Source organism: Ambystoma mexicanum, chromosome 4q (assembly GCF_040938575.1).
Source record: "Ambystoma mexicanum isolate Mex_15411 chromosome 4q, UKY_AmexF1_1, whole genome shotgun sequence".
NCBI classification, from domain to species: Eukaryota; Metazoa; Chordata; class Amphibia; order Caudata; family Ambystomatidae; genus Ambystoma; species Ambystoma mexicanum.
Genome location: NC_090928.1, coordinates 635938318 through 635962626, shown reverse-complemented (window position 1 = coordinate 635962626; position 24309 = coordinate 635938318). Strand labels below are relative to the sequence as shown.

Below are 24309 nucleotides of genomic sequence, written 5' to 3'. Positions count from 1 at the left end.
CGTTCAGATCCAAAGCCTTGCCCGCATCCGCAGCAGCGTTTTGCGACTGGGCAATCTAAACAAACTAAGGGCGCTACTCCGAAAAAACTACACGCGTCGAAGTACGGGAGCCCACCACTTTGACAGTTTCCAAGGCCTCAGTAGGCCGAAAGCTACGGCTAGGCCTCTGCCCAGAAAACCGACCGTTAGGCCCCCTAATGTGCCACGGACAGTATTACAACTGCCGAGAAATCATCTGAGCCTTTGTCTCACGACGATTCAGCGACTATCGAAAGTAGCATCAGAAGAATCACAGTGGCGGTGGGCCTTACTCCGGTTCCGCCTAAGCTTATGGGCCAAGCCGCAACCAATTTTCGGCAGATTGGGTTCCCGATTCCGATGAGGCTTACGAAGATAGTCGAGAGCCTCTTTCCGACACCCTAAGAGGTTCCTTTCGACGCCGCGGTGCGGAGAACGTAGTTTCTCCTCACGCAGGCCCGTCTGGGTCCTCCAAATGGACTACAGAAAAATTCAAGGGTTGTATGGATCGGCTGGAGCAGATCATCAATTCTTCTGATCATCCTCCCCCGAAAAGGGCTCGGGTAGACCCTACCCTCCAAATTCAGGAAGATCAGTCTCATGTTTTCCAACAAGAAGACGTGGTCCAGATGGACACATGCAGAGACATCTATAATGAAGAAGAAGCTCCTTTTCTCAAAAACTATGAGGAAGATCAACAGGATACTACGGACAACTGGGAGGAAACCCAGCAGGAAGGTCAAGACCCTTGGACACAGCAAGATCAGGACACTGATGTTTTGTGCCTAGACTCTCCTCCGTCCACCCCGGCTCGCCAGGCCTCCCCTGTGGATGACCAAATGGCATTCAACTCCATGTTGAAGAAAGCAGCTGAATACTTCACAATTGCCACTCAAGAGGCAGTACCTGAGCAGGATTTCGTGGGGGATATTATTAAGGAAAAACCTCCGGCGAGTCAATCCATCCCCCTCCTTAACTCTGTTAAGTGACGGGTTGCTCCCTCATTGGTCTCACCTGCTCAGACACGGGCAGTGAACCCTAGAGTCGAAAAGTTATTTTGACCTTCTCCTTCCGACCCTCTACATATCAAAGGGCATGCCATCCCAGACTCACTGGTTGTGACTACCACTCGAAAGAGGGCAGGGGTACCCCTTGCCACGGGAGAATCACCACCGGAAAAGGAGTCTAAGCGGCTGTATGCCCTGGGCAAACGTGTCACGTCAGCAGCTGCATACACCATTCGGGTTGCTAATAATACTACTCTATTAGCAAGCTATGCTATGCCCAATGGGATTTGCACCAGGAAGGCCTCCAAGAGGTTCCTGAACCTGCCAGATCAAAGCTTCTTGCCATTGTTTCAGAGGGAAGACTGGTTAACCAGAATGTGGTGAAGAACACCCTGGACACTGCGGAAACTGCAGGCAGGTCTCTTGCACAAGGGACTCTACTGAAAAGACATGCATGGCTGCGTACATCAGGATTTAGACCTGAGACTCGGGCCTCCCTCATTAATAAACCCATTGAGGAGACTAACCTCTTCGGGAAAGCAGTGGATGAAGCGTTAGAGACAGCCAAGAAGGAGCATGAGACTATAAGGTCTCTGCACCAAATTACACAGAAACCCTCCTCCCAGAGGGGTAATAACTCTTGGTGGTCCTTTCGAGGGCAAGCCCGTGCTGGTCAAAACAACTACGGCACGGGTAACTTTAACACAAATCAAACACCTGGAAGCCCCACTTACTACCACTCAAGGGGTCAGAAACACGACAAAGGCAGAGGCCCCAATCCCAGAGGAGCCACAGCCTCTGGTCAGAAATGACCACCAAGTCCAGGTCCCCTCCCATGTCACCCCGGTCGGGGGGCGATTAACATCTTTCCTCAAGGCATGGGAGGGGATAACTTCCGACCAGTGGGTCTTAAAGACAGTCGCCCGCGGTTATTGCATGGAATTCGCCCAGCCTCCACAGTTCAGACCGCCGCGCTCACGGCACCTTTCACCAGACCATCTGGAGATCCTGATCCAAGAGGTGGAAGCACTGCTGGCAAAGGACGCCATAGAAGCCGACCCTATTCTTCAGGTAAACAAGGGTATTTATTCAGTGTACTTCCTTGTACCCAAAAAGGATCTCACCATGCGTCCTGTTCTAGATCTGCGCCCAGCGAACAAGTTTATAAAACCCCAGAAGTTCTGCATGGTAACACTGCAGGAGGTGATCCCATTGTTGAAACAAGGGGAATTCATGGCAACGTTGGACATGAAAGATGCATACTTTCATATTTCAATGTTGCCAGCACACAGGAAATATCTAAGGTTCATGATCCAGGACAGACACTACCAATTCAAGGTACTCCCCTTCGGTATCGCCTCAGCACCAAGGGTGTTTACCAAAGTCCTGGCAGTGGCAGCAGCACACCTGCGCAGACTATCAGTCCCAGTTTACCCTTACCTCGACGACTGGCTCATTACGGGGGACTCGTTCGACGCTTGTTTTTCGAACACCCAAAAAACAGTAGATCTCCTCTTCTGCCTGGCTTTTTCAATCAACAAAAAGAAATCCCGCTTAGTCCCCAGCCAAGTAAAACAATTTCTGGGAGCGCTAATTTGGACGGAAGACGGTCTTGTCTTCCCCTCCAGCGAGAGGGTTCAGAACATGCGCTCTCAGATTCCTCAATATGTAGGCATTCGGGAGGTGACGGTACGCAAGGCCATGCATTTGCTAGGGATGATGGAGTCATGTATATAAGTGGTTCCCCACGCGCGGCTGCGCATGCAAGAGTGGCTCAACAGCCAGTGGTGTCAGGCCAGCAGACAATGGGAAGATCGGTTAGTTGTCTCGCCAGCCCTTGTTCTCCCCCTGCAATGGTGGTCAAGAGAAAACCTCTTGAAGGGGAAGACCTTCACCACCCCTGCAGTGGAAGCCACTCTCACGACAGACGCATCTCTCACGGGGTGGGGGGCTCTCCTGCTTCAGCAGACCGTGCACGGAGTGCGGTCCCCTTAAGTAGCGTCCAATCATATAATCTTACTGGAGCTATTAGTGGTGTTCAAAGCATTGAAAGCCTTTCAGGTGCAACTGCAAGGGAAGACAGTGCTGATCCTAACCGACAGCACTACAGCAATGTATTACCTGAACAAACGGGGCACTCACTCTCCAGGGCTATCCAAGCTGTCCCAAAACATTTGGATATGGGCTTGTTGTCCCAACATGTTCCAGGGGAACTCAATCTTCTGGCAGACATACTCAGCAGAGATTTTCCTCTGCCAGAAGAATACAAATGGCGACTGCACGAAGAAATTGTGTCCAACATCTTCACAGAATGAGGTTTCCCAGAGATCGACCCGTTCGCTACTCAGGAGAACGCCCAATGCCAAGACTACACCTCCAGGTACCCCGGAACCGATCCAAGGGGAACGGTCTCTGGATAACTTGTTCGGGGAAATTTGTCTATGCTTTCCCCCCTACCCCCCCCCGACTCCCCTTCTCAACAAGATAGTGCTCAAGATGCACCAGGAACCAGTTACCATGATACGCTGGTGGCCCCCATGTGGGCCCGCCAACCCTGGTTCACTCACCTGATGGAAATGTTCCTCTCCCCACCAGTCAAGCTACCCTGCCCGTACAACAGGTTGTCTCAGGAGAGGGGGAAGACCCTGCACCCATGCCCACAAACTCTGAATTTAGCAGCTTGGCTCCTGAGGTCATAGAGTTTGGACACCTGCAACTCCCTCAGAGGTGCATGGACATACTCAGGAAAGTGAGAAAACCTAATACACATTATTGCTATGCCAGCAAGTGGAAACATTTTGTCATCTGGTGCAATTCCAAGGGGGTCAATCCCATTGATTGCTCACCCTCACGCATTGTGCTGTATCTAACCCACCTGTTGAACACTGGGTTAGTCTTCAATTCCCTAAAGGTTCATCTGGCTGCTCTGTCAGCCTACACCACATCACAACAAAAGGTATTGTGGTAGAAAATACCAGTGATTAAAGCCAGGATTTATCCTCCCATCTCTGACCCAGCCCCTGGATGGGATCTGAATGTGGTTTTGACCAGGCTCATGGGAGCTCCCTTTGAGCCTATGCATAAAGAAAGTCTGAAAGACCTGACTTAGAAGTGATAGCCACTAGGAAGGCTGTCTTATATCAGAAGGGTTAGCAAACTACAGGCTCTTTCCGTTTTAGACCCCTTTGTTACCGTCCCCAAAGATAAGCTAGTTCTGCGCACACATTCCAGGTTTGCGCCAAATTCATCTCGAAGTTCCATGTGAACCAATCAATCGAACTACCCACTTTCTTCCAGAACCCTACTAACATGGCCGAAAGAAGCCTTCACACACTAGACGTGCGCAGGGCAGTCATGTTTTACCTGGAAAGAACTAAACCACTAAGGAAGACTAAACAATTCTTCGTTTCAGTGGCAGCTGGTAGAGAAGGGGATCCTGTCTCTAAATCAGCTATCTCAAGGCGGGTTGTCAAATGCATCACACTATGTTACACTCTTGCTAGAGAACTGCCCTTCAAGCCTAGAGCACACTCTACTTGAGGCACTGGGGCATCCATAGCATTCATTGCAAATGTTCCTCTTGAGTCCATTTGCAAAGTGGAAACCTGGAGTTCTGTACACACCTTTACAAAACACTATTGCCTAGACACTCATTCTAGGTCTGATTCTCAGGTGGGACAAGCAGTACTAAGACATCTTTTCTCTACTGTTCCTTCTCACAACCCACCTCCAACTCCGGGTACTGCTCGCTAGTCTATGCACAGCAAGTGATTCTAAGCAGATTAACAAGCATCTGAAGACATGCATTACTTACCGTAATAGCATTTCTGATGATTGTATCTGCTTAGATTCACATGCCCCCTCCCTACCTCCTCGCTCGGGGTGGAAGGAACATAGACTTCTTACTATGGATGTAACGGTATTACGGTATACCGTTAAAGATACCGTGAACCACTTAATTGAACAATAATAACCGTCACATTGTTTATACCGGTGTACCGTTCATACCGTTAAGTGGGCTTTTCAATCTGATTTGGAAAGGCTGCAGTAAGCAAGTGCTGCACAGTCTTGGTCTTGCACTGTTGGATGTGCTGTCTGCTAAGTAGTTTCAGTTTGAGCAGTTTTTAATGCCATTCCATAAACCACACGTGCCTGACACAAAAGCAATATGTTAGCAATAGGAAGAATAAATACAGTGTCAAGAAGGAATAGGGTTTTTTTTTATGTACATTTTTTTTAAAGCGCTCATACAGCCTGCGGGCATCGAGGCGCTGTTAAAGAAATTGGTTTTGTTTATTTAGTTGCGTAATTGTTTTTGTCTTCGTTGCGTATTTATAACGCACTTAAGCACCCAGAGGTTTCTAAGCGCGGACCCAGGGATCGAACCTGTGTTGCTTCGTGTCGTCTTGCTTCCAAGGCACGCACGTTGCCGCTGAGCTATCCTCCCGGGACTTTGGGTTGGTGGCTTTGGGGTTTATATATTTATAATGGATAATGTTTTCTAAACATATGACAATGGGGGATTTGCCTGGTTCTTTCATTGAATTTACATATAATAAGTCACACTGCGAAATGTAATCATCTCTGTGGGTATTCCCTGCTGCCATACCAAAGGGTAACATGTCTGTGATTACTGAACACCTTTTGGCCCGGAAGTAAACTAAAGGCTGTAACATAAAGAGAGAGTGTGTGTGTGTGCGTGTGTGTGTGTGTGTGTGTGTGTGTGTGTGTGTGTGTATGCGCACAAGCGTATACTACCATCAGACTCCATTGATCTGTGGCATGCAGATTATCAAGATGGCAACATGTTCATCTTCACCAGTAGCCAGTGGGGGGAGCTAAAAGCCTAAAGGACCATTTAAGAAAAGCTATTCAGTTTGCTTTGCCAGTTGCAGCAGCCCCCCCCCCTTTCCACACGTGTTTGTGTTTGGTGAAAGCAAGGGGTGGCATTTCAGTGGAAAGTACGTTGAAAAGCCCAATTCTGGCCCTGGGTGCCTGGTTTTGTTTGTGATGATAAACCTGACAATTTATGACCTTTTAGAAAATATTTGTTAAGATTAGTTAACTCCACCTGCTATACTGCGATAACCATGATATACCGTCATTTGGCAAGAAGGTTATTGTACCGTCATAAAACTAATACCGTGACACCCCTACTTCTTACTACTTTCTCTCTTTATGTACTCACTCACTATAGCCTTGGGCTCCCTCATGGCGGAAAAAAATACACCCGGAGGGACCTCGGCGTGTGAGGGATTTTGGGTACTATACACGTCACGATAGGGATAGTGTTACAGACACGCCTATGCCGACGTCCCCTTTCGGTCCCCAAAAGACAAGATGCAATACTCCGCGGTTACCACTGGATGTCAGACCATATGCACAGCATGTGAATCTAAGCAGATACAATCATCAGAAATGCTATTACGGTAAGTAATGCACGTGTCATTCATGATACTTCGTGTCCTCCCTCTGCAATATTGTAAAATGTCTATCGTTTCATCTACATGTAACTCGCCCACCCCGTGTTCCCAGCCAATTGTGCCCCAGGCTTGTAAGGAGCCTGGAGCCCTTCATACTCTTGTGTACAAAATAATTCAATTTTCCAGGACAAAGCAGACTGCCTATAGAGTAGCCAAAAATTGGTTTAGTCTCAGAGTGTTCTTAAAAGTCTGGGTCAGTCTATTGCCCCTTAGATTAGTACACATGTCGACCCGGCCCCCTACAGCGTGGGATAGTTTTTTTAACCCAAACTTATTTATTTGCGGCTGCCATTTTCTTACCACAAAAAGGAGTTTGAGAGCAGCAGGCTGGCTGGAGATCTTCATTTTGGTGAGATTTTCGTTCAATGCTACTCTAGTGAAAATAATCTTGAGCTTTGGGAGCTCTTGGAGTTAGTATGGGCCAGATATTAATAACAGCTATGTGATCCTTTACTGATCCAGTGTACCTCTTATGAATAGATTTACTGAAGCAGAATATTGGGACAGAGGAGAACCTGCTTGCTTCTTCCAAGTAAATGTGCTTGTGATAGAGTAACTGATATTACTGACCCAGTCACTATGGACACAATATTATTGGGAGTTTTTATATTGTTGCAACTGGTATTCAAAAAAGACAGAATATTGTTTTTGGGACAGAGCTGAAAACCCATATAATCAATTGAAAGAATAGGTGCATACACAATTCCTGGTAAAGAGGACAACCAGTCCGTTTCCCCCAAGTAAGTGCGCTATGTTACTATATGAGTTAATTACCTAAAGATACTAGGAGAGCTACAGTGGCATGAGTGACACAATACCACTGTTTTTGCTTTATCTTGCTTGTAGCTAGTACTCTGGTACCTTTGAGAGATACAGTAAAGAAAAAGAGAAAAGAGCTCTACTGCCCCTTTGGAGGTAAGAGTGGAGCTTGCGTGTGAAATCCCCAGATAATCGGGAGTCAGAGATCTTCAACTAGTCAAGTAGTTTTTTTCTTTTTAGGATAGCGAGAGGAAGATAGGCTGTTACTTTTTATTAACATTTTAACAGCCCCAACATTCCTCCCCTCCCCCAAGAGTCTGAATTGCATTCCTTTTGTCCCATCGTTCCCCTTCGGGTCTAGATTTCCCTTGTCCTCATCAGTCAGTTTTACTCCACCAGGCCCAACAATCTCATCCTCCTCGGGCACCAGGCCATCCTTGCCCCCTTCTGAAGAAATTAGAGTGTCAGGGACCAGTCCTCCAAGAATCTTCTTTGGTCGCCTTGCAACGAATAGGTTGCGTATTCTAGTCCCACAAAGTTTCATACCTTCCCCATCCATTCGTGCTCTATTTGGGGGAGGGGCGGTCCTTTGATTTCCATTTTTGGGCCATCCTTAGCGCCCCTGCCATCATTAAGATTATGTCGATTTTGCACTGCGCCCTGGAAGTCAGCTCCTCCAATTGGCCCCCCCCAAGCCCAGAATTGCCAGCCCCCTGTTTCCTCCTTCCTGCAAACCCAACGCTTCCCACAAAGCTTCCCGTAACACTTTCCAGTACTCCTGGATAACAGGGCAGTCCCACCAAATATGGTTCCATGACCCCCACCATTCCACATTGTCGGCAGCATAGATTAGGTACTGTCGGATAGAATTGATGCAATTTCTCCGGTGTCAAGTGCCACTGCATCATGCATTTTACCCATATTTCCTGCATTTGTATCGACCTTGTTAGTGTGAGCATCTTCCCCCACAAACTCATACACTCAGTTTTGTCGTGCTCTTGACCTACTTCCTCATGTCAGTGAGTCATATCTTCTAACCCCTGGGTCCTCTCCTTGTTTGATAAAGCTGTATAGTGCCCCCACTAGGTGCTTCTCTCCCCCCTCTGTGACTAGATACTTCTCATAAGGGGTCAGAGTGCGAGTCGCTGCCTCCCTCATACCCGGTTGCGTTAGCCAGTGCCTTAACTGAAAGTATCTGAACCTCCCTTTCTCATCTAATCCAAAATTCATCTTTCACAGGGGGAAGATTCGATGTCTGGGCCCTCAAACATATCCCAAATCTGTGTACACCCTCCCTCCCCCCATGTCAACCTATACCTTGCACTTCTTGCCCACCGTATTGCTGCTCTCTGCCCTAACTTTCAATGCTATGTGGATGACACAGAGCTCATTTTCAGGCTACCCTCAGCCACCTCTTCTCTGTCTCTCATCTCTGACTGTCTGTGACCAATGCCCTCTGCCTTAATGCCAGTAAGACTGAGATTCTCCTCATCGGCACACCCGATCCCTCCTGTCCCGTCACTCTCTGGCCAGCCTCTCTTGGCCCTCCTCCTGCTCCAACCTATGAGGCTAAAAACCTTGTGGTCATGTTTGACTCCACACTCACCTTTTCTCCTCACATCTCTGACGTCTCTAAGAAGTCACACTACCAGCGGCACCTCCTCAGAGGTATTCTACCTTGACTCTCCTTCTGTCACACATTGGGGTCTGAATGACCCGCTCGCCTCCTCATCACGCCAGGCGAAACAGACCACTTTCATGGCACCTACCAAAGTTGTGACGCTTCGCCGCAGTATCCGACTCTTCTCAGCCCCTTACTTTGCTCGGTGGCGGTTACCCTGGAGATTGGGGTCAACAACATCAAAAGTATCAACAACCCAGCCTTTGCCTACAACTCCCAGGAAACCTACCTTTTGCTTGTAGTTCCGACTATGCGGAACGTGAGCTCTGTCGGGCTTACGGCGCTCCGCCTCCTGGGTAATATTAGGCACTGCAGCGGGAAGGACGCTGCTTCTGATTAACGTTGCAACCGGCATCCGAAGTTTCGTCTTCTGTGCCTTTCTTAATCATTGCCTTCCTGTGTACCATTTCCTGTTTTCCATTTACGGATTGCCTTGAGATTTCTCAATTCTTCTGCCTACCCGTGTATCGGACCTTTGCCTGCCCTACGTTTTGCCTTTGGATTGTGTTACTTCGTTTGTTGTACCGCCAGTGTACCGAACCCCATCGCCTGCCTACGATTTGCTTGCATCCTGATTCTGTACTGTCTTTAGCCCGCCTGTGTACCAGACCTCACTGCCTGTCCACTGGATTGCCTTTCGCTGTTCTTCCAGTACAGAAACTTCTGTCCTGAATTACCCAACCACCGCCTTCACCTGGTTTTCCTCACCTTCCCGGCTGACTCCAGGTTCTCAGCTTCAACCTCTCAAAATCGAGGGTGAGTTCTTCCTGTTACAATTTCTATTTGGAACATTTGAGCAACTGAAAACATGGCTACCTTATTTGTGTAGCCTCCTGCAATACTTCACCTTAGGTATACTGTGAGCTGTACCCTTCTTCAATTCAAGTGTCTTTTTGTGGATTCCGACTCCATTCAGTTGTTTTGGATTTAATTCCTCAAGTGTACGCAAGGACGCTTTGCTGATTGTACACAAGGACTCATTCCTGAAAGTGCACACAGGGACGCCTTGCTGAGAAGTGCACCTACCCGTATCTAGTGCGCTTCTCGTGCCACCCGGATATAGCATCCCTACTAACCTTCCTGTTTATTGTTTTGTACTTCTGTTGTTTTCTAGCCTGGATTGATTAGGTTATTTCAATTCCTGTTCTGGTAAGACCTCCTTAACTCTTCTTTATTATATCCTATCTGAAACCATCAAAATAGAATCTAATGTCTTTTTTATACTTACAGGGGAAATTCCATTCTTGGTCTTTGCTCTCACAAAGTATTTACCATTTGTCTTTTGCTTTCAGCTGGGTCTGTGGCGGTGTGTTCTTCCTGCTCTTTTGGGTGATCGGTCTCTCCGTCTGTGATTTAGCGCAGCAGAGAGTCATATCATCAAAAAGAGCTTATTTCCCTCAACAAAGAGAGGAGGCTCAGGTGGAGGCTCCATCTCGAGCTCTTCAAGCAACATCCAGTACAACCATCCTGGTCGCTTGCCCAGACTACTCGCCGGCCGGTGAGTAACACCTTCCCCCAGAAGCTCACTGTCTCCAGAGCTCCGGTTCTCTCTAGGCTGGACTACTGCAACAGCCTCTTTATAAATCTTCCGTCCTCTACAAGTCACCCAGAACAGGACTGCGAGACTTGTCCTTGGCCTCAAGCCCTGGGATCGTATCTCTCCAGGACTGAAATCTTTGCACTGGCTCCCAGTGGCTGCGAGGATAAAGTTCAAAACCCTCTGCATTGTCCACAAGGCCTTATGGGGCCTGGGCCCAAAATACCTTCAACTCTCTCTTCCTAAATATCTTCCTTCTCAAGCTCTTTGCTCATCCGCCTCCAACTCCCGCAGGGTCAGTCGCTTCTCCAAGCAACGAGTTGGCGGTAGATCCCTTTCTTCAGCTGGGGCTGGTCTCTGGAACAGCCTCCCAGCCTCTCTGAAACTTGAGTACCAGCCCTGGTTCCGGAAGCACCTCAAAACCTTTCTCTTTGCATCTGCCTTTTCTCCTCCTCTCCCCTTCTGACCTCCTGGCAGATTCGGAATCTGCACTGGTAACCTGGCCACCCTCTGATCCCAGGCCCAGGTCCCTCCCCCACCATTCACACACTCCTGCACTGCCTGCCTGGCATCCCCCGCACTTTGGGACTGTTCTGTATTCCTTCAGTCCCACCACCAGCACTTGACACCTGATGTCTGCACTCACCTTTGCACTTGCCACCTGCTGGCCGTTACTTTACTTCTTGTTATTTTATTCCCATGTACTGCACTGTCATTCTCCCCCACCCCCGCACTTTCCCCCTTCCCCTTTCCCATGCACTTGCGCGATCTAAATGACACCTGGCCTAGTATGGTCGTTGTCTGTCCTCCCTTTGTTCCCCCTCCCTTGCCTCGTCGCGCCTTGAAACACTAGTGTGTAGGCGCGTTATAAATGCCATATCATATCATATAAATGTCTTAAAGTCATTACCCCCACAACCCAGGCCAAAGTTGGGATTGCAGAATAGCAGTGTAAATGGGGTGGGAAATGTAGTGAGGTGGGCTCGCCTTATCGCCTCATCCCAGGAGTCTGCCACCACCCTCAGGATCTCACTAAGATACATCTTGCTTGGCTTAGCTCCTTTTTGGCTGCCATAGAACTTCCTCTATCTTTCCCCCCATTACTGCCCTGTCCATTTCCCTCCAAGTCTTCCCCCGGTCATCTTTGAGCCAGTCCTTCAATACCCGTATTTGCGTAGCCAGAAAATATGCTCTGGCTCAGCCATACCCCCTTTATCTCTCTGCATCCTCATCACCCTTCTAGCCACCCTTGGTTTTCTGTTCCAAATAAACTTCTGTCAACTTTTGGACCGTACAGAAAAACGAGTTGGGAACCCGAATAGGAAGGTTCCTAAAGTAGTAAAGGAACTGTGTGAGGATAGTCCTCTTTATTGCGTGTATTCTGCCCATCCAGGTAATCATTAGTGGTCCCCAGTTTATTATCTTTGATTTTAGTGCTTCCAACCAGGGGACGTAATTAGCCTCATACCATCCCTCCAAGGAGCTGGTTAGTTTTACGCCCAAATATGTAATGGATCTCTTCGCCCATTTATATGGGAGTTTTGTTTTTAGCCTTAGCCCCTCCTCCATCTCCTTTGTGGCCGTAAGATCCAGGATTTCTGTTTTTAGGGGGTTTATTTTCAGGCCTGCTACCAGGCCAAACTGATGAATTTCCCCTTCCGGGGCTCCTAGTGAGTCTTCCGGATGTGTCAGTCAGCAAGCTGTCATCAGCGAATGCCGCAATCTTATGTTGCGTGCCCCCGAATGGAATTCCCTGTATCCCCCCCCCACAATCGATCTTATCACCAGAAATGGCTCCAGATAGATGGCGTATAGCAAGAGGGAAAGGAGACATCCCTGCTTTGTGCCCCTCAGAACCTGAATAGGTTCTGACAGGTGTCCGTTTATCGCCAGTCTCAGAAGTATCCTGGTAGTTTGCTTTAACGTTAGTTAGAAATTCCCCCCAAAACCCATTTCTTTCATTGTGTTAAACAAGAACTCCCACTCAACTCTGTTGAAAGCCTTTTCTACGTCTAGGGCTACCAATACTGTGGGGATATTCAATTATTGGTCTTTTCGATCAGATGTTCTATTCTCCTCGTGTTGTCATTAGGTCTGCCTGCCTTTGATAAATCCTGACTGATCCGGATCTATTAATTTTGGTAATATGTTTTCCAAACGGTTCATCAAGACCTTTGTATGCTTTTTTGCGTCCACATTGATTAATGCCATCGGCCTATAGGAGCTGCATACTGTGTGATCTTTGCTGCCTTTCAGAATCAAGACCACCTGGGCCTCCTCCATGGTGGGTGTTATTTCCCCTTTTCTGCTCATATTGTTGAGCAGAGGAACCAAGTACAGAATCAAGGTTTCCCTATTCAGCTTATAGAATTCTACGCCAAAGCCATCCAGGCCAGGTAATTTGTTGGCCGGTAAGTTCATGATGACACTCCTTACTTCCTACACAGTGAATTCCTCCTCTAATAGCTCCCTTTCACGCTCCGATATCTGGGCCAGTGTTATCCCTCCCGTGGACCTTAGTTGGCTGTGTTCGCTAGCCTCTGCAGAGCTGTATACAATTTAGTAAATTCACAAATTATATCCCTGGTTTCTGTACTGGTACCGCCGTCCTTGACCCATATCTTGGTAATAGTTCTGTCCTTCTCTCCCTTCCTTAACATTCTAGCGAAAATCCTGTCGGATTTATTAGCGTTAATGTAATATTTTTGTTATAGAAACATTAATGTTCTTTCTGCCTCCTTCGTCTGTATCAACTCCAGTTGGCCTTTATGGCTCTATACTCCTTTTTAATTTCACCACTAGCTCCCCCTCCCATCTTGGACATTATATTCTTTCATTTTTCCTTAAGGTCCCTTTCCGTCATTCGCATCTCTCTGTGCCAGCATAATTTCCCCCCGGATTGTAGCTTTAAAAGTATCCCACATTGTCCGTTCCGCGCCCCCTGCACTATTGTTTGTGAAGCAATTAGTGATCCCTTCGCTCAATTCCTCTCTCAGTAACTCATCCTTAAACAAGTATGATGAATATCTCCCTTTCCAGAAGCCCGGCAGACCTTGGGTCCTTCGCAATTTCATTAACAGGAGCGCATGGTCCGACAGGGATATTGCTCCCACCTCTAGTGTGCTCACCCGTCCCAGCACTTTGGAGATACCCAGACACAGTCTATCCGTGATGACAACTGGTGTGCATGAGAAAAGAAAGTAAAACCCTCCCTACCCTCTCGCTCCCCTCTCTTTCTCTCCAGATGTCTACCAGAGCCAGCCTTTCCATTTTCTCCTTCAGTTCTTTCGAGGGTTTCCCTTGCGCCCCTTTCGAGTTCATAGATCTACCGTTCCTCAGATCCCAGGCCATGTTAAAATCTCCTGTCAAGATTATGGGCCCCTTCATAAATTTCTCCAATCTAACCAGAGCCTGTTGGAAGAAGGAATCTTGGACCTACATTTGGGGCGTAGTCGCCAACGTATATGCCTCGCCCCTCCCCCTTACATTTAAGGCCAGGTACCTCCCCTTGTAGTCCCTGTCCGTCTGTCACTAGTAGGTCGATGTTGCCCCTTAGGGCTATCAGCACCCCAGCCTTCTTATTAATCCCTGTGGCTTGGTAAATGTGGGAAAACCTTGTATTCTCAAGAGGTCCCTGTCCCTGGTTTGCACATGTGTTTCGTGTAACGTTATATTGTTAGGGTTCTCCCTGCGGAGGAATATCTCCACCTTTTTCCTTTTCAGTGGGGGAGTTTAGCCCCTTTATATTTAGAGATAGGATGCCCAATGACTGGTGATTTTCCATTCCCGAAGAGGAAGTGGGTTCCCCTATGTCTCCACCTTCTTTTGCATCTGGACTCCCCTTCCCCTCCTCCCCCCTTTCCCCCCTCCCTTCGTTCTCCCCTAGCCACCCCCTCCCCAGTCCCCCCCTTGGCTGGATGTGGTCAACTGGACTCTAGCCCCCCCACCCCCCAATTCTCCTCCACAGGGGTTGAGACCCCTACTCTTTCCAGCCGATATACCAGTGGGTTCCCCCCAACCCATTGTGATTCCAATCCCCTCCAGAGTCCTATCCAACTGTACCTCAGGCTTCCCCTCAAAGTCCAGTAGCTCCTCAAATACGCCTTTCATTACCTCTTCTAGTTCCTTGTCTTGCACCTACTCTGGCAGGTTTTTGACACGTATGTTGGATTTCCTCGACCTATTCTCCAAGTCTTCTGTCTGGAGCTCTAAATTATGTGTTGCAGTGGCCAGCTGGTCCAATAGGGTCGCTGTGCGTCTCGAGTCCTCCGTCAGCTCCTGTATTGCGTTTTCGTTTTGGTCTAGTCTCTTCTCCATTTTATTGACGTCCTGTTTTATCTCCTGTAACGCTGATGCCAGATCCTCCCATGTAATGGTAGTCTGTTTTTGGAGCGTCTCAGTTATATTTTCCCCAAAGTTCATGTAATATTGCTTAAGGAGTAACTGAGTTAACAACTGCTCCTGGCCTTCCTCCATCTGAGGTTCTCTCGGGTTCTTAAGGTGGCTTGCAGCGAGGACCCCTATTTACCCCACAATTTGTGGAGACTGCGCTCAGGAAGTTTCTTGGATGTGTTCCCGGCTAGTGACGTGTCTTTCCCCCTTCCTTTAGACATTGTCTTTTTTCTTTGAGTCCTGTGGTTTCGCTGTGTTCTCTAGCTGTTCCTGTAGACGCTGCTCTCCGAGGGTTCCTTCTGTGGTCCACTGACACCTCAACCGGGTTGGCTCGAGCCCACACAGCTTTCCTGGTTGTATTGCCAATTGTGCTGGGGAGGGGTATCCCCCCTTGCATCTCCAGGGAGGAGCGACCCCCCCCCTTTCCTCGCTTGGGGAGACCTTGAAATGTCCTGCAGCTGGTTCCTGGCTTCCCCCAGTAGCCCCTATCGCCAAAACCAAAGCGTCCCCCCTTCTCGGAGCTCAATCCCCCTGAGGGTTGTGGTGGTGACCGCTGCTAGTGGGTGGGTTTCCCTGTATTCCTGGGGGGTCCTGCTGGGCTCTGGCACTTGCTCTCCTCCTTGGATCTTCTCTCCCAATCCCCCCCCAGTTGGCGACCTTGGCACACCCCATCGGGGCCCTCTACGTCCATACTGCTGTTAATGAGGAGGGTAAGGGGGGGCCTCCCGGACATGTGCTCTATTAATTCTCCTTTGAGCCCTTATGAGGTCCATGTAGTCTCCTGCATTTCCCCCCCACCCCCGGGTGTGGGGGCAGCTCCTTCTCTGCTGGTGTGTACCAGAGGCTCCTAGGCACTACAGTCTAGCTGGCCACTGTGTTGGGCCTCTGTGTTGATCTCGTTGGCCGCTTCCCGAGGCGTTTTCCTCTGTTCCTCCTCCTCCTGTTACACTCCGGTACTGAGTCCAGATTCCCCTTCTCACTCTTTGCCGGGGGCCTCCTCTGCCCCCCCCCCCTGGTTTTCGGGGGGCGTCTATGGTTGGGGGCAGGTCGGCCCCCGCTTCCACAATGCGATCTCCGGCTCCTCTAGCTATATATCAGCGTCTTCCTCGCCAGCCAGCAGCTGCCGCCGTAGACCTGCTGTCTCTAAAGCTCCTCTGTAATGCAGGTGGACCCACTCATCTTCTTGATGAGGGCCAGCTGCCCTCAGCTGCTTTTAACGGGGCACCGTGTCTCTGAGCTCTGGGTGCTAGTCCCCTGAGCTCCTGTTCCCCGACACCTGCAAAGTCTTTGCTTCGTACCACCTCAGTGGAATATTCTTGACCCCTTTCTTTCACAAACTCTCTAAATCAGCTGCTATTGCCTGGGGAGGGCTTTTGCCTCGATTATGGGCTTGTCAGGAGACCCAAGGGCCGGGAGAGCATAGACTACGGTGCTCTACCCGCGGTGGCCATTTTGGAATACAGGCTGTTACTTTTTCATCTCAGGAAGTCAGCCAGCAACAACACACATGGTTGCAGGTGGTCAGCAGAGGTTTGACTCAGCAACACCACACAGGTATATTATTGTGTAGTACACCTGAAAAACCTTTGGGGTAAGGGTTTAAAATGTCAGGTCTAGTTATAAGAACATTAGAGTGTACTAAATGTGTGTCTTTATCCTTATAGGACTCCTCAGGAACACCAGGGTGTTAGAGAGTTGGAATCAACCGCAGGCCATTTTATGATACACACATTGTGCACCTGATAAATGTCTGGCAGTTTTAAGCCGTAAAGGACAGAAACTTGTACAAGTTGGACTAGTGAAACATAGCATGATAAATATGTTTAGTTGATCTACGCTTTTGTGAACCAGGTCACTATGACGTTGGTAATGATGGTTGATGTGTTTTGTATGACATTGTGTGTACAAATTGTATTGGATATCCAGTTTTATGTATGTATGTTAGTATTTGTATGTTATAACCGTGTGTAGAGTAAGTTATTAATCATGCAATACAATTGAGAGTATTGCTTTTATATATGACAATGGCGATACATGGGAGGTCAATTATTTGTGTGAGGCCTTCCCTAGAGATTGATGAGGATACAAGCACTGACACCCACTAATTAACCTTCCTATGGTTTATTTAAAATGCATATTTTTCCACTTAGAAGGAAGGGAGTCTTACCACTAAGTGGGAATAGCCGATGTGAGCATCCAGCAGACCTAGGTAGGAGGATCATGAACATATGTTATGTTAAATGAACTTGATAAAGCACACGTTCGCCTGATGGCATCTTAGCACTACTGCGTGAGTGAGTGAATTTTAAATATATCAGACTCTAAACAAACTCTAAAACAGAGTGGTTTTCAGTAACCTGCGGAAGGTGAGATGATCCACAATTGCCTGTAGAACCAGAGGGAGATCATTCCAGGCTTTTGCGGCCACCACAGAAAAAGCTCGCCCACCCCCCCTTTCATGACAGTTGGTACCGAGGGACCACTACAAAAATGAGCAGACTGCCCTCCTGAATATTGACACCAACCTATACTCCAAAATCCTGGCCAACCGCATGGTGCGCACTCTACCTGACATAATCCACTCGGACCAGACAGGCTTTATTCTAAACAGATCTGCCGGCGACAACGTGCGCAGAGCCCTGAACCTAGTTGACTTAGCCACTCGAAACTCCCAGGGGCTGGTGTTGATGGCTCTTGATGCCACCAAGGCATTTGACAGGGTGGACTGGTCCTTCATGCATCTTACCCTGGGGGCCTTTGGGTTTGGCCCGGCATTCCAGGCAATGGTCCTGGCTAACTATAAAGCGCCAAAAACACTCCTCAGAATCAATGGCTCACTCTCTGCCCCGATCTCCCTGACCTGCGGGACCAGACAAGGCTACCCCCTATTCCCGTTGCTATTCGCTCTCATCATGGAACCGTTCGCCCAAAGGATCAGACAGAACAGCCACATCAAGGGCCCCCAGACCACTCTGTCCCAGCATAAAATTGCCCTATACACAGATGATATGTTGCTCACGATCTCGGAAGCCCGCTCCTCATTACAGCATGCCCTATCCGATATAACCAGCTATGGTGAGGTCACCGGCTTCGCCATTAACTTTAACAAATCTGTGGCTCTGAGTATAGGTCTCTCCCCGGAGGAACAGGAGGCCCTTGTCCCGATGTGTCCAATAGTATGGAAGAGGAAGTCCATTCCCTACCTAGGGGTTCAGATTCCTGCAAAGCCGAGGGATACATTTCAGGTTAACTTTCCCCGGCTCTTCAGGGAACTGGAGGGTTACTTGAAACGCTGGGCAACCCAGCAAATTTCTCTGATGGGACGCATAACTGCCTGTAAAATGAACCTTCTACCAAGATTCCTCTACACCTGCGCGTCTCTTCCGGTGGCAATCCCAACTCCCATCCTCAGTGATTTACAGAGGAAGATGCTCCGGTTTATCTGGTGGCGTAAAAAAGCCAGAATCCCCCAAAGGACATTACTAGGGGACGCAAGACTCAGAGGACTGGGGTCCCCGACCTGCACGCCTACAGGGTGGCAGCGCAGCTAGCACACATCCGCGCATGGCAAATAACCTCCGACTGCCCTAGATGGGTGGAAGGAACTTGAGCAATCAAGGCTCCCTCTTCCTCTCTGATTTCTTCCGCACATCCCGCCATCTCTTAGAGAACACAAGGAGGGTCTCCTGCTGGCGACTAAACACACACGCTGACCTCCTGGGACTGGGCGCTGAGTCGTAAGGGAATCCCGAGGGGACTGAGCCCCCTATCTCCAATCTTCCACAACCCAACCTTCTCACCCGGGATGCATTTATGAAACTTCCAGAACTGGATAGCGGGAGGCCTCGAAACTGTGGACCAACTATATAAGGGTGGCCTCCTCTGCACTTTTGAACATTTTGAACAATGTCAGGAGTGGTTCCAACTCCAGGAAAGAGACAGGTTTGCATACTTTCAGCTACGCCACTGGTGCTCCCATCCACAAACACTCCAAGCAGCTACGCGCCCCCTCACAGCCCTCGAACTAACACTCATGGACCTCCCAACCCGAGGCAGAATATCCACTCTATCTAGACTATTTTTGGGGGGCTTTCTGGCCACAAGGACCCATGCTATAGCCCAGTGGGAAGTGGACTTGGGACATCCGATGGAAAACCAAGCTTGGGTGGACATTTGGACACAAACTCATGCAGCATCCGCTTGTGTCACCAATAGAGAATACGCGTATAAAATCCTACTGCGCTGGTACTACTCCCCCCTCAGGCTCCACCACATGAATCACTCCCTCAACCCACTTTGCTGGAGAGGATGTGGCCGACCGGGCTCCTTTTTCCACTTGTGGTGGGCATGCCCAAAGGTCCAACAGTTTTGGAAACTATGCGTAGAGGCCATTTAACAGATCACCCGGATTCCGCTCCCCCTTGAACCCGGGCCCTTTCTCTTGGGGGCCCGATCCCAGGGATCTACCCACACTCTGGAAACAAAGCCAAACTACTAACTCAATGTCTCCTGGAGGGGAAAATAGTGACCGTCCGCCTCTGGAAAACCCCGGACGGCCCCTCAATGATCCAATGGTGGGGGAAATGATGGTACATTTTGATCACGGAGAAAGTGACAGCGGCAAAGGCCGGATCCCTCCACCGCTTTCAGAACATCTGGGCCCCCGTGCTGGAATATGACCAGAGATTCCCTGCTTTGTCTTACAAGCCCACGAATGTCTGGCGAGTCTTGGGAGACCACGACGCCACCTGAAAGGGGAAGCACAATCGAAGCGGACACAGTGAATCACAAACTTGTGGAAAGCTGGCCCATATCAAGGGCCGTGGAGGGTGGTGGGTGGGGGGATATACAGGGGAATGAGGGTGTTGTGTTACATGTTTCATTTATCATAAGCTTTGTCACCTTGCCTTAATAACTTATTAAAAAAAAATAATAACCGACAATACGTCAGAATTAGAATACAAAGGAAAGGAGGACCAAGACCCATTTGCAGGAGGTGGATCAACCACCGACGTGTCAGCCGTCACCAGGGGCAAGCCATCCTTTATATGGTCCCGAATGGCAAATATTTTAGCCAGAAAAAAAAAACAGAAGGAGAGCCACATAGACCCTGTGTGGGCGGGACCAACATGCATCCTTTCTCGGGTGAGGATAATGATTCAACGAGGTCAAAAAGGGCCTTTGGTATATTAAGTGCCGCCTCTACCTTGTGGCTGTAGTAAAGGTTTTTTTTGCACTAATAACTGCCTTATGATAGGCCACGAGAGAGCAGCGAAAGAAAGCTTTAGCTTCTCTCAGCCCGTTTACACAGCAGTTTGTGTGCTCCAAGTTCTTCCGAGAACCAGGGTTCCGGAGAGCAGGTTTTCTGTTTACAAAGTCTGACAGGTGCCAGCAAGTCTCCAGTACAGATAGAGAACAGCATGCATATACATCACTGACGCTTGCCTGTAGAACTGCGACCCTCAACAAAAAAGTAAATTGCAATCCTCTTTGCACACTATGCAACTATAAGTCTAATACTGCATTGTATTGTACTTGTTATTTGTATAGCGCCATTTTACCATTATTATAGTTTCAATGCCCTGTTAGAGGAAACGCCATTAGAGGACCGAAGTCCAGGAGGTTGTAGGTCATGGAATACGATTAGGATGCAGGTGTGCATTTGGCCAAAAAAGGTTTAGCAGGGCTGGCCAGGCTCCGGTAGAGAAGCACTGCATGTGGTCTGGCATGTGGAAGGGTGCCGAGAGGAGTAGGTGGCATCAGTGCTATGTGTTCAGCGTGCCCAAATTTGTCATAGGTCTGCCCTGCATTCGGCTGTCAGAGGTGTCGGCACTGAAAAATGCACACTGAAGCAGGTCACACAAGTGACAACCATTACGGACTAACGTGCAATTAACCATCTGGGACAATAAAAACAGCTCATCTGAAAGCACAAAATGGTGTCACCTATCACTCTGATCCAGCGCCACAGTACAACAGGGATCCAACCCCTAAAAAAAAAAAAGAATCGTACTTATCCCAGGATACCCAGCCCTTGGCCATATGTCCCCAGCCTGATCCCAGGATACCCAGCCCTTGGCCATATGTCCCCAGCCTGGTCCGAAACTATGGCAACCAGTAAACTCTTAAGGTCTCCTAGTGCTAAAGGTACCCCTGCTGTTTGTTTTTAAAATTCATAAATACGTTTACTGGTGCCGACTGCAAGCTGGGGGAAGAGCTTTAATCAAATTATTTTTGGCCATGGCACATACTGCGTTATCCCTACTCCTTTATGTATAAGAGGCATCTGCATTTCTACTTTGTTTTCTACCCCTTTAGTATTCTTCTGATCCTGTACTAGCCCTCCTCACTGCCTCCTGTGGCGGGGGCAAGTTTCTCGCCGCCTCTTCTGCTTGATCTCTTTCTTGCCCTGCCTCTTCATTATTTCTACCACCTTGATCTTCCCATTCATTTTCCCTTGGTTGTTCTACTTCTTGTCCCAGGACCGTCCATAACCTCTCCCCATCATCTTTTTCAATCTCCTGAATTCCAATCCCCTTATTTCTGGTGATACTTCTTCAGGTTCTTGTAAACCGACTAACCTTTCCCGCAACGCTCGTAACTAGTCTAGATCTACTTGTGAACCCTCTGGGTACACTGATGCTACGGGCATGTCAGCGCTTGTGGATGGGTTACATGGAGGTGGAGGTGCAAAAGCCCTTGCTTCCCCGCCAGCCTAGTTGCTAATCCTGATAATCCTGTTGTTGACACTCTCTCTACCACTGGAGGCTTATAGGCTGGGTTTATATACCCTACTGCAGGTTTCGGCATTACGGGGTATATCCCCTTACATTGGATCTCTTTTTCACCTTCCTGATCTTCCATATCCTTTTTCCTTATATCCTTGTAATACCACCTTCTTTAATATGCTGAGGATCCCATTGCTTTTATCATCATAAAAGAATAATGCGTGATACTACCTTCTCAACCTATTATGGCTGAGGATCCCTTATTTCCCAGTCCTTATATGCTGAGGCTCCCTTTCCTCTCAGTCCTTTATACACTGAGGCTCCCTTTTCCATTATAAAAAGTAGAAAAACAAAAATATGCGACAATTTCAATACATAACCCATATCCTATCCAATCTATTCCTTAACACATCACCAAAAATCCTATTCCATAATACATCACAAAAAGTCCTATTTCATTGACCTCGTACTTCATTCACATAACCATGCATTCATACATACATGTTCCCATGTTGTCATCACTTGCAAGAGTATGCTCACATGTGCGTGTTTCACTGGAGTTTTCCTCCGTTATGAAATCCCCAATGCTGGCCTGTCTCTCTGGAGCAACGCCCCACTTAAAATCTTGTTTTCCATTATTCTGCATTGTGTGCATTGAGCATGTTAAAATCTCCTTTTAGCATGCGTGGGCTTTTGACAGACAGCAGATCAGTGTGTTTGTGCTAGCTCAAACACCACGGCAATGCCTGTAGTCCATTTTTAGCATAGGCCATATTCCTTTTGGCAAAGAGCCTGCTTCTTCCGTGCTTTGAGAAAAACTAAATAGGATTTAACATTTACGTATTTATTCAGCTGATAGTTATTTGCACCTTATATTTAAATAATAACTGCCTTCTTTTAGTGCCCGCCCATGTCTGTGTGTGTGATTATATTTGCATGAAAAAAGTTCTCAGTGCTTCTCCTCCCCCTCGGTCTCTTGTAGTGCCTAGAAACAGTCAAAATAAGTCTTGCCTAATTCTAAAGCGCTTGGGAATGAAGGAAGGCACTAGCTCCTTCCCAACATGCATTATATGTACCTTGCAGCCATCAATGGCGTTTTGTTGTTAGGAAGCCCGCTCAGGTACTTGGCTTCTTCTGTCAGGACTGAAGAAACACTCAAAACCAATACACAGCAGTAAACATGCTAAATGTATGTACATTATTGTGCCGTTATTATGCCAGGCGTGGGCATACTATGCTTTACAGAGAAGCTTCTGTTAGGCAACCAGAGTGAGCATTGTCAAGTTCCTGGTCCCTCGCCCAACGGCATGTATACAAGCTTTCCTCATGCACAACACTCAATTTCCAAGAGGGAATGATCATTTTCCAGTGGCTTGGGCGAGTGCACATTTTGTGCCCTAGGGAGAGAAGCATGGTGCTAGTTTGCAGAGTATGAATTATGCTTTTCTTTTACCATGCATTCGTTTTGCATCATATGTATAGGGCTAGCTGCCTGTATGAGGAAAAAAAGCTATTCGCATGGATATATATCTGGGTTGACTCTTCCTGCCAGCATTTGTGAGAGAATAGATCTATGTCAGTACTATGACTAGTAGCAAAGTCTGTCATCTAATTTATTGTCAAATTATAAAAGTCCTTTCTGTCTGAAAAAAACATCTGTCAGCATTGTAATGGGTCAATTACAACTATTAAGCAACTTCTTATAAAAACGTCTTAACCAAGTGGCCTTTAGCCACTTTTTTCTTTTGTATTTCAAAGGTAAAGACTTTAAATAACATGCTATTGTTTTCTTAGCATAAGTTAGATTAGCAGTAACATTATTTGAATTTTATTGGAATGATTTGGGGGGAAAAAAGTGATCTATAACAGAAATATCTGAATGGGGCAACATGCCTCCCTGCAGAGAAACCCCAACTGTTGGCTTTGCCAGTGTGGCTTGTTTTTACACCAGTAAGGTAGTTTGTCTTGGCTTTTTTGCCATTTTCTTTTTACTTGTGACATTTTTACTTTACCTTATATTGGTTTCCCTCTCTGTTCTGGGACTTCTGTTGAAGTGCAAACATGTTATGGAGGAAGGTCACACTGCTTACGTGCACGCGCTCTGTAAAACACGGCTCTACAGCGACAAGCTTTGCTGTTGACAGTTTTTAATTGATTTTGTTACAGGTGCAGGACTACTTGAAGCGATTCGAGAGCATACCAGACCTGCTGGAACTGGACCATCTGACGGTTTCAGGAGATGTGACATTTGGAAAGAACGTTTCGCTAAAGGTAGGTCATATTGGAGGAGAATATGATAATTCTCCGAAAAATGTTTTTACTCTGCACAAAGTTATCGCATGCTCAGTGGCCCATGCCACACCCTATGCTATATGTTGAGGCGAATAAGTGTCGAATGCAGGACTTAAAGTGGGCTGGGTCTTCATCACAGCAGGCTCAAAATATTGCCGTCAAGCTGGGATTCTGCTAGGACTCCATTCTCCCACACAAAGTCAATGAAACGGGGATGAGTGACAATACTGCTTTTCCCCAGTAGGTGTCATTGCCACTCATGTTTAGAATCACTGATCAATTTCAGTCATTGGGTTACACTGTCTTGTAATACACTGAAGGGAAAATGTAAGATGAAGAACAAAAGGTTTGATTTTTGCAAAATAAAGGCTTGTCATTTGAATGGTTTAAGAAAATGAATAAATAAAAATCA

General features: G+C 47.8%; 1 protein-coding gene across 2 annotated transcripts in view; it reads left to right on the top strand.

The window, feature by feature from the left end:
* The window catches only part of LOC138467890 (UTP--glucose-1-phosphate uridylyltransferase), an 839807-nt gene that overhangs the window by 765506 nt on the left and 49992 nt on the right, over nt 1-24309 (top strand). For both annotated transcript variants that reach the window (XM_069608192.1, XM_069608191.1), the window contains one exon: nt 23772-23876. In XM_069608192.1, the coding sequence (XP_069464293.1) occupies nt 23772-23876 (105 nt within the window). The remainder of the gene's footprint in view (nt 1-23771; nt 23877-24309) is intronic.